The sequence below is a fragment of the Aotus nancymaae genome, unplaced genomic scaffold, assembly GCF_030222135.1.
Source record: "Aotus nancymaae isolate 86718 unplaced genomic scaffold, 86718_ANA_hifiasm-v0.15.2.pri h1tg000017l, whole genome shotgun sequence".
Lineage (NCBI taxonomy): Eukaryota > Metazoa > Chordata > Mammalia > Primates > Aotidae > Aotus > Aotus nancymaae.
Window position 1 is genome coordinate 10,924,881 of NW_026988429.1, and position 12,829 is coordinate 10,937,709.

The 12,829-nt window shown below is 47.0% G+C and overlaps 1 protein-coding gene across 1 annotated transcript in view; it reads right to left on the reverse strand.

The window, feature by feature from the left end:
* Window positions 1-12,829, reverse strand: part of TRABD2A (TraB domain containing 2A) — a 57,337-nt gene that overhangs the window by 21,995 nt on the left and 22,513 nt on the right. The window contains exon 3 of the mRNA XM_064377782.1: window positions 387-533. Coding sequence (XP_064233852.1) covers window positions 387-533 — 147 coding nt within the window. The remainder of the gene's footprint in view (window positions 1-386; window positions 534-12,829) is intronic.

The window sequence follows — 12,829 nt, forward strand, 5'->3', positions numbered from 1 at the left end:
CTGGAGGCCACTGAAACTGCAGCCAAAGCTCTGCACCATCATTTTGCAAAAGTGTGACCTCTGTCAGCCAGGAGGCCATCAGACTCAGAACCCTTCCCTTCCTCAAGGCTGGTTCATGTGGCCCGCTGCTAAATCCTTTGAAGCTTCATCCTTTGGCTGAGATCCTAGAATTAACCCTCATCAATACCCCTCTCTGTTCTTACAAGGTTTGTAAAGCTTTCATTAGCTGCGGTGTCTCATTTAATGACATCTAAATCTGCCCATTTTATTTTTAGAGCCCTCATGACCTCAATCCTTTGTACACAGGATGTAAAGGTGTTGCCAGGTAATGTTTTTATTCTTAGAGTTAAATGCATGCTGAGCTTGGCAGAAGGAAAGGCACTCACCTGGGAGCTGTCGTGGCTGAGGATGACGGAGCTGAGGTCCCCACAGTTATAGTGTTTGATGAGATCCTCTGTCGTGTAGGGGATCTGAAGACTGCCCGCTCGCAGGCTCTCCTGCTGCAGGAGGGTCTGGTTCAAAGCAAAGATGACCTGAAACAAAGGCCTTCTTTAAGGTCACTAACAAGGCAACTGTTTGCTGCCATCTTATTTCTTTTGTCCACAGCTTGCACTACCCTCATGTCTGTGCTCATTATGTAAGGATGTGGATACTGCTACTAAAAAAAGGGAACACAAATCCCCTAACAATGTCCAAAGAAAAGGACAGGCCTTCCCAAATCAGCCCCAATCAGACACACTTGGGGAACTGCCTTATGAAGGACACAACAACCTGGAACTCTTCCACGGGCATGACCAAGAGGTGAGGGAACCCAAGAGCTGGCTTCTGAGGAATGACTGAAGAAGCCAGGAGGTAGGGCAGGGAGAAGGCTGGGGACTCACAGACACACCTACCAGCGGATTCCAATTACATAAAGGACTGGGCAGGAACTTTGGGAAACCCAGCATACTCTGTTCCCATGTGTTGTAAGAGGAACCTGGTGGGAGGTGATGGAATCATGGGGGTGGGTCTTTCCCATGCGTTTCTCATGATAGTGAATAAGTCTCATGAGATCTGATGGTTTTACATCAGAGATTGTGCCACCGCACTCCAGCCTGTGTGACAGCAAGACTCCATCTCAAAAAATAAATAAAATAAAATGACTACTGGAAAGCTTAGTGCACTGTAATGATTTAAAATGCATTATACACATCTTTTTCAACCATCAGTGTGGCACTGCTAGCTAATGGATTCATTAGATCCATTAGATATTAATGGAAGTTAATGTGAAAATAGGATAAATTAAGGCTAAAGAAAATTAAACACCAGCCTGTCCAACACGGTGAAACCCTGTCTCTACTAAAAATACAAAAATTAGCTGGGCGCAGTGGCATGCACCTGTGGTCCCAGCTACTCGGGAGGCTGAGGCTAAAGAATTGCTTAAACCAGGGAGGCAGAGGTTGCAGTGAGCTGAGATTGTGCCACTGAACTTCAGGCTGGACGACAGCAAGACTCCGTCTCAGAAAAAAAAAAAAAACAGGTTTTAATTTTACAGAACTTCTCAGTTTTTGATATACTAATGTGTGATGTGGGTCTCCTTGATAAAGAACAGAGTATGCTGGGTTTTCCAAACATATCTGAGGCACACATCACCAGAGAAAGCTTCACTGGAATATCTTCAGGGAAATCCAGATTCAAGATCCTGATGCCAGGAACTGTATCTCCCCAGCTCTGACCAAGCTCTCTAGTGCCCAGGGGAATTTATTTTACAAAGCAGGGAATTCTCCTGGGCACTGGAGAGCTGGGTCAGAGGTTGGGAGGTTGGGTTCCTTATATCAGGTGGGAAGTGGGTCTGGCCACCCCCTACAAGGCTCCAGACACTTATGATCCTGTGGCATTTTCTCTCTCACTTTCCCCAGGTACAGATGCAGCTCTATAGCCTCTGACAGCTCCCCTTTCTTGTGCTTCCCCAGTAATCAGCATACGGGATGCTGCCTTTGCTGGAATATCCCCTCACTCTTTGCTGCAATACTGACAGGCTTGGTCCATCTGTGTTGCAGCAAAGACTGACTATGCATTAGAGGTTTCAAGTCAGCAAATGACCCTACCCAGCCCCAATCCCCTTTCTCCTTTCACATATTCTCTCCTCTTCCTGAGTGGCAAGGAGACAAGAAGCCTTGCTGGTCTGCCTCCCATGGGCCAGGGCGGCACAGGCCCACTGCACGCATGCCCCTTGTCTCAGTCCATTTGTGCTGCTACAATAAAATGAGACTGGGTAACTTAGAAGGAACAGAAATGTATTTCTCACTATTCTGGAGGCTGGGAAGTCCAAGATGAAGGCACTGGCCTTTGGTCTGGTAAGGACCCTCTCGCTGCATCCTCACACGGAAGAAGACAGAAGGGTAAGCTAACTGAACAGCTACATGACGCCTCTTTTATAAGGGCCTTAATCCCATAAAGAGGAGCCCTCACAGCCTAATCACCTCCTAAAGGCCTCACATCTTAACACCATCACACCGGCAACATCTGAATTTTGGAAGGGACACATTCAAACCACAGCATCCCTCTTTCCACATGGTTACCTTCCTCATTTACTCTAATATTTTCTGTGCCTGTGACACAACCTTAACCAAAGAAAGAGGCAGATATCTCTTTGTAAAACCTCTCTATCCTCTCTTCTCTCAATACCTCCCCCTTTTCTCTGGCAGAGGCACCTCCAGCCTCTCCTGGAGGGCATCTCCCCAAGGTTCTGCACAACAGCATCTTCTATCTTGGAACCCTCTAGACCATACCATATTCCCACCTTCCCCACCTCTCTATTGGTGACAAGCCAGAGCAGGTAACAAGACTGGTTGGTTATGTGTTGATATGGTTTGGCTGTGTCCTCACCCAAATCTCATCTTGAATTGTAGCTCCTGCAATTCCCACACGTCATGAGAGGAACCCGGTGGGAAGTAATTGAATCATGGATGTGGGTCTTTCCTACACTGTTCTCATGATGGTGAGTAAGTTTCATGAGATCTGATGGTTTTATAAAGGGGAGTTCCCCTGCACACGCTGTCTTGCCTTCCACCATGTAAGACATGCCTTTGCTCCTCCTCCACCTTCCGCCATGATTGTGAGGCCTCCCCGGCCATGTGGAACTGTGAGTGCATTAAACTCCTTTCCTTTACAAATTACCCAGTCTCGGGTATATCTTCATTAGCAGTGTGAGAACAGACTAGTCTATGCAGGATCACAGCCCTGCCAGAGAAGTAGATACATCCTGTCTGCAAACTGATCTAAATGAGACAACTCAGCCTTCCACAGGTGTAAGCACCTGCATTGTAAAGCCATACAATTAGGGCCTGCCCACAACAATTGGGAATTGCTATCTGACTTCAGATTAGCTGGAGGAACAAAACTTCAACAGTTTGGGAGGGGAGAGAGAGGAGCATTATGAAACACCTGTCAGGTATGCTCAGCCCCAGGCCAAAGTCCCACATATTCTGTCTCCATCTAACTCATCTAAGCCAAATTATCACAGTCTGATTGGCTTACAAATACCTACTGATGAGCTTTGCTATTCTCTTAAAAGCATTCAGCACAAGCCCAGGTTACCAGGTGCTTAAATATCTTCCTCCGAGAGTGTCCATTAATTTTGAAAAGTCTTTCTTAAGGTTTTGTTGGTACTTGGAAAAGATTGAGTCACCCATTGTAACAGACATGTCATTCTGCAAACTGGGGCAGACTTGTGTATGAGCCACATCACAGATTAAATAAGAACTTTAGGCTGGGCACAGTGGTTGACACCTGTAATCCCAGCACTTTGGGAGGCCAATGAGGGTGAATCCCTTGAGGTTAGGAGTTCAAGACCAGCCTGGCCAACATGGTGAAACACTTTCTGTACTAAAAATACAAAAATTAGTCAGGCATGGTGGTGGGCATCTGTAATCCCAGATACGTGGGAGGCTGAGGCAGGAGAATCGCTTGAACCCGGGAGGCGGAGGTTTCAGCGAACTGAGATTGTGCTACTGCACTCCAGCCTGGGCAATAGAGCAAGACTCCATCTCAAAAAATAAATAAAATAAAATAAAATAAAATAAAATGACTACTGGAGAGTTTAGTGCATTATAATGATTTAAGATATCAGATACTTCCCTACTGAGAATTACCCACAATCCCTGGTGGAAGATGGACATTAGGACAGTGACCTGGCTAATGCTGCTCATCAGTGACAGGTTTCTGGTCCCCTGGTCCTCAAGGACCAGAAGGCCTGGGAACAGCAAAGTTGGAGGAGATGAGGGGGTGAGAAGAAGGGTAGTAAAATGCCAACCGTGATCCTGAGTTACTCTAGGATTCTGGAAACTGAGTGGTTGACAGACTGAACATCAAGAATGGAAGGGCATAAGGGATGATGAAAGGTATCATGAGAGTTCATTCTGTGTCAACTAATCAAGGACAGAATCAAGGCGAGTCACAGTGCTAAATGATCCTAAAGTTCGTTCATTCATCCCTTCTTCTATTCATTAATTCAATGAGTAGTTATTATATGCCTACTCTTCCAAGCACTGAAGGTGCACTCATGAACAAGGCAAGATCCTTGCCTTTAATGGAGCTTTTTTTTTTTACCTGAAAAAGGGGGCGTTTTTCAAGAAAAATCTTGAAATGAAGAGTGGAAAGGAGGTCTGATGTATCATAGAAGCTTCTGGGAAAAGGACAAAAGGCAGAGGCCCAAAATTAAACTCTGATTTCAGGCTTGCCAGGACAGCCCATGCACAAGCAAATCAAAAACCCTTGATCATCCCAGGATCATTGCTTTCTATTTTGCGTGGAGGGGAGGGAGGTCACCCCGTGTCACCTAGCACTGTGATGAGGAGGCCATACCATAAACACTCTTCTTTTAAGGAAGTTTGAACAGTGAACTGTGCATCAGAGTTGGTGCTAAATCTTTCTTTTGTTGCTAAAAGCCACAGAAATGTACTTTTGAAATCTCTAGCACGATTTCCTGTAATCACCACATGCCTTTCCTTTTAGAGCTGCTGCCAATGATCCGAGTAACAACCCAGGGGAAGCATGACTTTCTTTTGTGCTTATTTATACCCCAACTACTTCTGAAAGGCCTTAAACCTCTCACAGATTAAAACCTAGCACAAGATAAGCCATTGACCTAAGAGATCAAGAGGTATAGTTCCTGGAGAGACTAGCTAAGCGATAAGGTAGAAGGGGCTGGATTTCCTTGGCTGCTGTGCTCACCAGCAGACGTCAAGCACCAAACACAGTGATCACTATATGTCCAAAGAGACACAGTCAATGGAAGTCAGAGGAAGGCTCCATGATAAGCCTCAAGGACAGCTTGGCCCAGGGTCATAGATGAGGCAGCCCACTCCAAACCCCTCCTTCTCTGGCTTAGCTGTGATGTGGGGAAGTCTCTGGAGCACTGTTTATGTTTAAACTGGGGAAAGCCCTCACTGAAACAGACTCTTTGGAGAAAGACCCAAGATAGATTCCTGAAGAAAAAGTCTCTGAGTGAGATCAAAGGGCCCTTACAGGTTTTCCTTGGAGCCAGAATACTCCCCTGATGACTCGAGGTGCCTGATCACACATCACCACCACAAACCAGGGAGGCAGGTCATTGCCATCCAGCTCTCCCACTCCAGATGGCAGTCCTTTATCACCTGCGCTGCCCAGACCTGGAAGTCCATGCTTCAGGCTGCCCTGGAGTGAAGCTGGGCAGGGGCAGGGACCTGCTGAAGGTGCCTTTCTTGGGGTGAGCCTTTGGTCAGGCCATGGGTAGCCATCTGTGAAGCTAGAGGAGATAACTCCCTCTCCAGTGAGGAGCCAAATCCGGGGCAGGATGGTACTCCAAGGGAAATCTCCGTGGGCACCACAGAAGCAATTCACAACCCTAAACTCCTTCCCATTCAAACCACTGAGGCTCAGATACAGCATCCTCAGAAACTACTGTGGCATCTCTGAAGGCCCGCTCTCTGATAGGACTAATGACTGTCAGTCTTCCTTACATAATTTACTCTCCTTGCTGTGCTTGGAGAAGTCTGAGCCAGTCTGACAAATGTGGGGTTTCAGGATATGGCTTGTGGATAACAGAATTGCTCAGAAACTCCACCAGTTAAGTTGACCCCAGGGCCTCTTCCAGGAGGGCCATCCTGTCTGGGGCATTGTCACTGATCAAGTCACCTCACGTGAATTGGCTGAACACACCTGGGGCACAAGGACTGTTGTTCTGGGAGATCCAAAAAGGCCAGGTGCAATGAGCAGCATGCCCAGCCAGGAGCTGGGGACAGTGACCGGGAGGGAGACAGGCAAAGGAGCAGGCACAAGGGTCCTGGATGGGTCCTGGAAGGCTCACTGCCTCCCACTGTGCCTCCCTTTCTGCATTCAAATCCTTCCTTTACAGTTTCTGCTAACGTTTTACACTTGTTGTGTTAGGCTCCTAGGGCTGCCGTAACAAAATACCACAAATTGAGTAGCTTAAACCACAGAATTGTACTGCCCTGCCATTCTGGATGCTAGAAGTGTGAAACCAAGGTGTTGGCGAGGTCATGCTCCCTCTGAAGAAGTTGGGAAGGATCTATTCCAGGCCTCTCTCCTAGCTTCTGGTGGTTCCTTGGCTTGTGGCTACATAATTCCAATCCACGCATCACATTCTTCCTGTGTATCTATCTCTGTGTCCAAATTTCATTTTTTTATAAGGTCATTTTTGAGTAGAGCCCACCCTAATGACCTCATCCTAACTTCCTCACCTGCAAAAACCCTGTTTCCAAATAGAGTCACAATCTGAGATACTTGGGGTTGGGACTACAATGTAAGAATTTGGGGACAAAGACATAATTCAACCCATAACACATGTCAATCTCAGCGCTAGTTTTTTCTAATAGTATGCATATGGTAAAAATGTTAAACAGTGTAAAGAAATAGATCCCCTTCCAATTCCTGTTCCCCAATCAGTCTTCCTTAAAGCAACCACTGCTGCCAACACATTGTATCTCTTTCCATGGATGCTCTCCACATAAAAATGATAGATAGATAGATAGATAATCTCCTCCACTTTTGTATTTCTCCTCTGGCCAATAAAAGTCAATCAAAGGCTTTAGTCAGTAAAAGCCTTTCCATGAACAAATATATATATATATATATACACACATATATGTGTGTGTGTGTATGTGTGTGTGTGTGTGTGTGTGTGTGTGTGTATATATATATGTGTGTAGAAAGAGAGAGAGAGAGAGAGAGAGATGGAGTCTTGCTCTGTTGCCTAGGCTGGAGCACAATGGCACGGTCTCAGCTCCCTGCAACCTCGACCTCCTGGATTCAAGTGATTCTCATGCCTCAGCCACCAGAATAGCTGGGATTACATGCACCTGCCACCACTCCTGGCTAATTTTTGTAATTCTGTACAGAAGGGGTTTCACCATATTGGCCAGGCTGGTCTTGAACTCCTGGCCTCAAGTGATCCACCCTCCTCAGCCTCCCAAAGTGCTGGGATTACAGGTGTGGGATTACAGGTGTAAGCCACTGCGCCTGGTCCTGAAAGTATATATTATAATGTAAGACAAAACAAGCAGAAAATAAAAAGCCAAAGTCTGGTGAGTATGTATTCTTCACTGTTTTTGAAGGAAATGCAGCCTGAGATATCCTATCTATAAGATAACATCAATGACTGAGGCAAATCACAGAAATGGAGAAGGAAAATTTCTGACTGCAAAAAGGGACAAAATCAAGATTCCCTGCAGTCTTTTGAGTGAAAACACAGTTCAGGTGCAGAAGACCCTTGGTGCAGACCCCCAAATGTATCCCCCACTGTCGCAACCCAAAGCTGTCCTGAGACCTCTGCTCTGGGCTTAGGCTGCCTCTGGCTGACTGCAAGGAGAAACTCAAGCAGAATTCTACAGCTCAATAGTTCAGACAATCCTGTAAGGCTTCAGGGTTCATTTCTCTCAGATCTCAGACCAACCTCCTCTTCCAGACACTCAGATGTTCTGATTTTCCCTGAGACCTTCTAAGGCAGTATTTCCCAAACCATAGATTGCAAGTCATTCTCCATCACTTCACTGTTGCTATAAACCTTGGCATTCTCTACCCACCCATAGGCTTGCTTATTTCCCTTCATCTTAGGCACCAGCCCACATTGTGCATCCAGTTTTTCATGAGTAATTGCTGAGTAATTGCTGTATATAAACCAAGCCAAGCTTGTACACCAGCTCTTTTGTACACCAGCTTGTACACCAGATGGGCATCTTCTGAATCACAGCTATGCCCTCATGAATCTCCACCCCCAGGTGACTGCGATACTCAGGCAAGGCTGGGAACCACAGACAGGACTTGTCAGAGTCAGAGCCTCAAGAACCTAAAGAAATGAACACCTGACATGTCCAACTCTTGCAAATATAAAATGTCTTAGAGAGGTGCTGGTCTTGCTGCACTGCAATCAACTGCTGGCTCAAGTCACCAACAGGTACCTGAATGCCAATTCCCTGCACCACAGCTTTTAGAGCCTGACTCATACTCTCACCAGGAGGGATGTGGGCTGTTAGGGTGTTGGCAGAATGGGCCAGCATGCTTCTGCCAGTTATACTGTTTTCTATGGTTTTTCCATGGAAACATAAGCCTTTCTGTGGACTAGCCTAGAAATCACTCTTTAAAACATTATTTCAAAAGAAATTTACATTTTAAGTTTCCAAATCCAGTTTGTGGAATGTTCCAAGGAGAATTCCTCTCTAACGTCTCCCATATGGCTACCATCTTGCCAAGCTACTCACAGTGATGTACCTCCAGTGGGTTCTCTTGAACAAAAAATTGCCAGGTAGCAAATGCCTTCACATAGGTCCTTGTCACTCACTGTCAATCTTTTAACAGTACCTGGGGAAAAAGTAAGATCCTCTGGGGGGGAAAAGGAACAAAAGGAAGCATGGTGGAATATCAGAACTCTGAACATCCAGGAGAGGGACAGCAAAGTACTCAAGATCAAATCTGTTAGCAGGACAGAGTTACAATTATAATAATAATCACAATAACAATGATGGCATTCCTCACCCCCTCCTCCACCCCCACAGACTCAGCCAGTCCTCTGGGAGGTTAAGCTACACTTGGGGAAGAAGATGGTAGTGGCCCTACCCTGACAGAGTAGCTCTTGGGTTGGAAAGGGGGCAAGAACCAATGGGTGTGTAACAGCAACCAGTCACAGAGAGCAGTAGAGGATAAATGCAAACAGTAGGAGCTTGGGGTCAAGGTGGAGGCCCCAGAGAGAAATGAGCTATCCCAGTCACTCCCTTGCCCCAGAACTATAGTTTGCCCCTCCCCCCATCAAAAACCAGGTGGCACCATGAACGGTGAATCTATGTTACTGTATTACCTGGCTCCTGATGGCCAAGCAGCAGGCATGCTCAACCCCCCATGGAGGGGGCCTTTGGCGACAATGACCCAAGGGAGGAGAGTGTTTGAGAGTAACATTATCCTATTTAGCAAAACAGAAGTGATTGATGTGCAGAACTGTATCCAAGTGGTTAACAGTGGCCATGGCTTCCACCAGCCCCTTCCTCCACTACCTAACATCATGCTGCTGGCCTGACCAGCCACAGGCCGTAAATAGCCTGCTGGATGTGGACAGGCCATTAAAGGAAGAAGCCAGAGACCTCCAAGACCTTCACACTAACTAGGCTACTTCCCTGGAAGTCTATAAAGATTTCTGTCCTAGACTATAAGAAACAGTAGCTATGTTTCAAGCTTGCTACTCGCCATTCTTGCTACCTGCAACAGTATCTACTTCAGATACACAGAAAGGCCTTATTTATTGAGAAAAACTCTTTTATTATTTGAGGACACCAGCAGAGGGTCCTAGCGGAATCCAGACCACTAACTAGGGATACAATGGATGCCTGTGTCTATGGCAGAGGACAAGCACAGCCCAGTCTCAGTCTCTGCAAACACTCGAGGAGATGGGCTCCGGGTGATACACAGGTGTTCTCTGAGGCTCACCTGAAACAGACATTGCATGTGGAAGGGGCCTAGAAACAAATGAGCCACCGGTGGGTGATGTCACCTTGGAGAGGGTCCCAGTGCTTTTTCAGAGTGTACCAGAAGGCTGAATCTAAGGCCTTAGCTGTCAGCTGTTCTAATCTCATACCCAGTGTTTAATCCCCTCTATAGCATCCTGACTGTCCAAGCTCTTCTTTTTAAACAACCATCCATCTCAAGTCACTCACCTGTAAAATGTAAGACATTTTAACTATTAGAAAGTCCTTTCTTTTTGAGTTCTCTGTCCATGACTGCCATGTACTCATTTACATATATCAGTACACTGTGTTTTCACACATGCAAATTTTAATTTGCTAGCAGTAGCTGTCAAAATGGGAAATGTGCATGTCCTACTTCTAGGAATCTCTCCCCCATAGAAACACCAGCACAAGTGTGTAATATACACACGTACAAGGAGGTTCCCTGGGGAACTGTAATGGTGCTCCCCTGGCACTGGGGCTGTTCAGTCAAGATTGAAATGACCATAAATGGGATTCTTACAACAAACGGAAGATGGGATTAGATGATCTCAAGTGTAATTACACTTATAAGTCCTTAATTAGCTCCATCTCAAGAAGCAACGGGAGTAGAGCCCTCTGGTCTCCATCCTGCCCTCTCGGCCTTGCTTGATTCTCCTCCCCTTAGCACAGGCCATGGAGCTCCATGGAGAAGGGGGTCAAGATTAGGTTGGCATCAGGAGACTCCACGTGGTCCCTGAGATGTCTGAGTCATCTCCTCTGGTTATGCTGCGGGGAGGGACACCAACGTAACCACCGCACACAAACTCTATTCATGGAAGGGTCAGTATAGCTGCGCCAGCACACACTCTTCTACAGTCATAAACCTATGAAGCCCGGCAAAGGACAACAACAGGGGTGGCGGCACAGGTAGACACAGGCGCTGCAGCAGGCTCTCTTAGTGTGGCAGCAACCAAGTCTGCCGTCCCAGGACAGACCAACACAGCAAGGACAGGAGTAGCCACCAGAGGTCCAAGAATAAGCACAGCCAGCATGACCATGCAGTGGGGGAGGGTTGTCAGAACGACCATGGAGTTAGGGAGGATTGCCAGCATGACCAAGGGGTGGGGGAGGGTTGCCAGAATGACCGTCCAGTAGGGGAGGGTTGCCAGAATGACCACAGGGTTGAGGGAGGGTGGCCAAAATGACCATGGGCTGGGGGGAGGGGTTGCCAGAATGACCACAGGGTGAGGGGGGATTGCCAGAATGATTACAGGGTGGTAAAGGGTTGCCAGAATGACTATGGCATTGGGGGAGGGATGCCAGCATGACCATGGGATGGGGGAGGGTTGCCAGAATAACCATGGGGTGGGAAGAGAGGTGGCCAGAATGACCATGGGGTTGGGGGAGAAGGGTTGCCACAATGACCATGGGGTGGTAGGAGTTGCTAGATTGGCTATCAGAAGCAGGGCCAATATGTCCTCCCAGGCTGTTGGCAGGGTGGAGGAGGGTGTTGCATCTTGTCCTTGGAGGTGCATCTTGTCCTTGGAAGAGCCACCAGGCTCTCCCCAGAGGGCAGCAGGAATGTGACAACTGCAAAGATGACTAATAAGCCCAATGTAGAAGCAGCCAAAGGCCCAGTGATGAGACCTTCATCTCCACTGTGCAGAATGAAAGTTCCCTGAGTGAATGAAATGGAAGCCAGAGCCTCCTGGGCCAACGGCAAGCCCAGAAGGAAATAAGGAAAAAGAAGGATAGATCTCCCAGTAGGAGAAGTTTACATTAGCACAGGAGGGTAAAGTTCACTGTAGGATAGGGAAGACAGGTCAATCTGAAAATCATCTCCTTAACCAGCTGTGGAACCACTAGAAAGGGCAAAAGAGGGTGTTGTGGGGATTAAATGTCATCCCTCCACACAAAAGGTAAGTTCATCCTAACCCCCAGAACCTATGAATGTGACCTTATTGGAAACAAGGTCTTGCAGATATAATTAAGATCATTAGAGTGGATTCTGATCCAATGTGACTGTGTCCTTGTAAAAAAGAAAAATTTAGACACAGAAAGACAGGCACCTACAGGGAGAAGACCATGCAGAGACACCCAGGGAGAATGCCATGTGACACCAGAGGCAGTGTGTTAGTCCGTTCACACGCTGTTAATAAAAACATACTCAAGACTGGGTGATTTATAAAGGAGGAAGGTTTAATTGACTCACAGTTTTGCAGGGCTGGGGAGGCCTCAGGAAACTTACAACCATGGCAGAAGAAGCAAACATGTCCTTCATCACATGGCGGCAGGAAGGAGAAATGGTGAGCAAGAAGGGGGAAAGCCCCTTATAAAACTAATATCTTATGAGAACTCACTCAGTATTGGGAGAACAGCATGGAGGTAACCGCCCCCATGATTCAATTACCTCCCACCTGGTCCCTCCCACGATACATGGGGATTATAGAAACTACAGTCCAATACAAGATTTGGGTGGGGACACAGCAAAACCATATTAGGCAGGGACTGGAGTAAGGCTCCCACAAGCCAAGAAACACCAAGGATTGGTGTCAACCACCAGAAGCCAGAAGGGGGAATTTTCCTCTAGGTCCTTCAGAGAGAGCACTTCCTGGCCAACATGTCAGTATAAGATTTCCAGCCTCCAGAACTGGAAAAAAAAAAACCTACTGTTTTAAGCCATCCAGTTTGTGGTACTTTATTGCTGCAGCCCTAGGAACCCAATACGGGGGTACCAGAACCAGCTTTTTGCCTCACCACAGCCCCACCAGGAAGGAGCTAGGGCACCACACAAATAGGGGAGGAGCCCAGTTCTGGTCCTGCAGGTCTGAGACCCAGTTGGGTGTGCTCTCTTGAAGAATGTGAAGAAGCCAGTC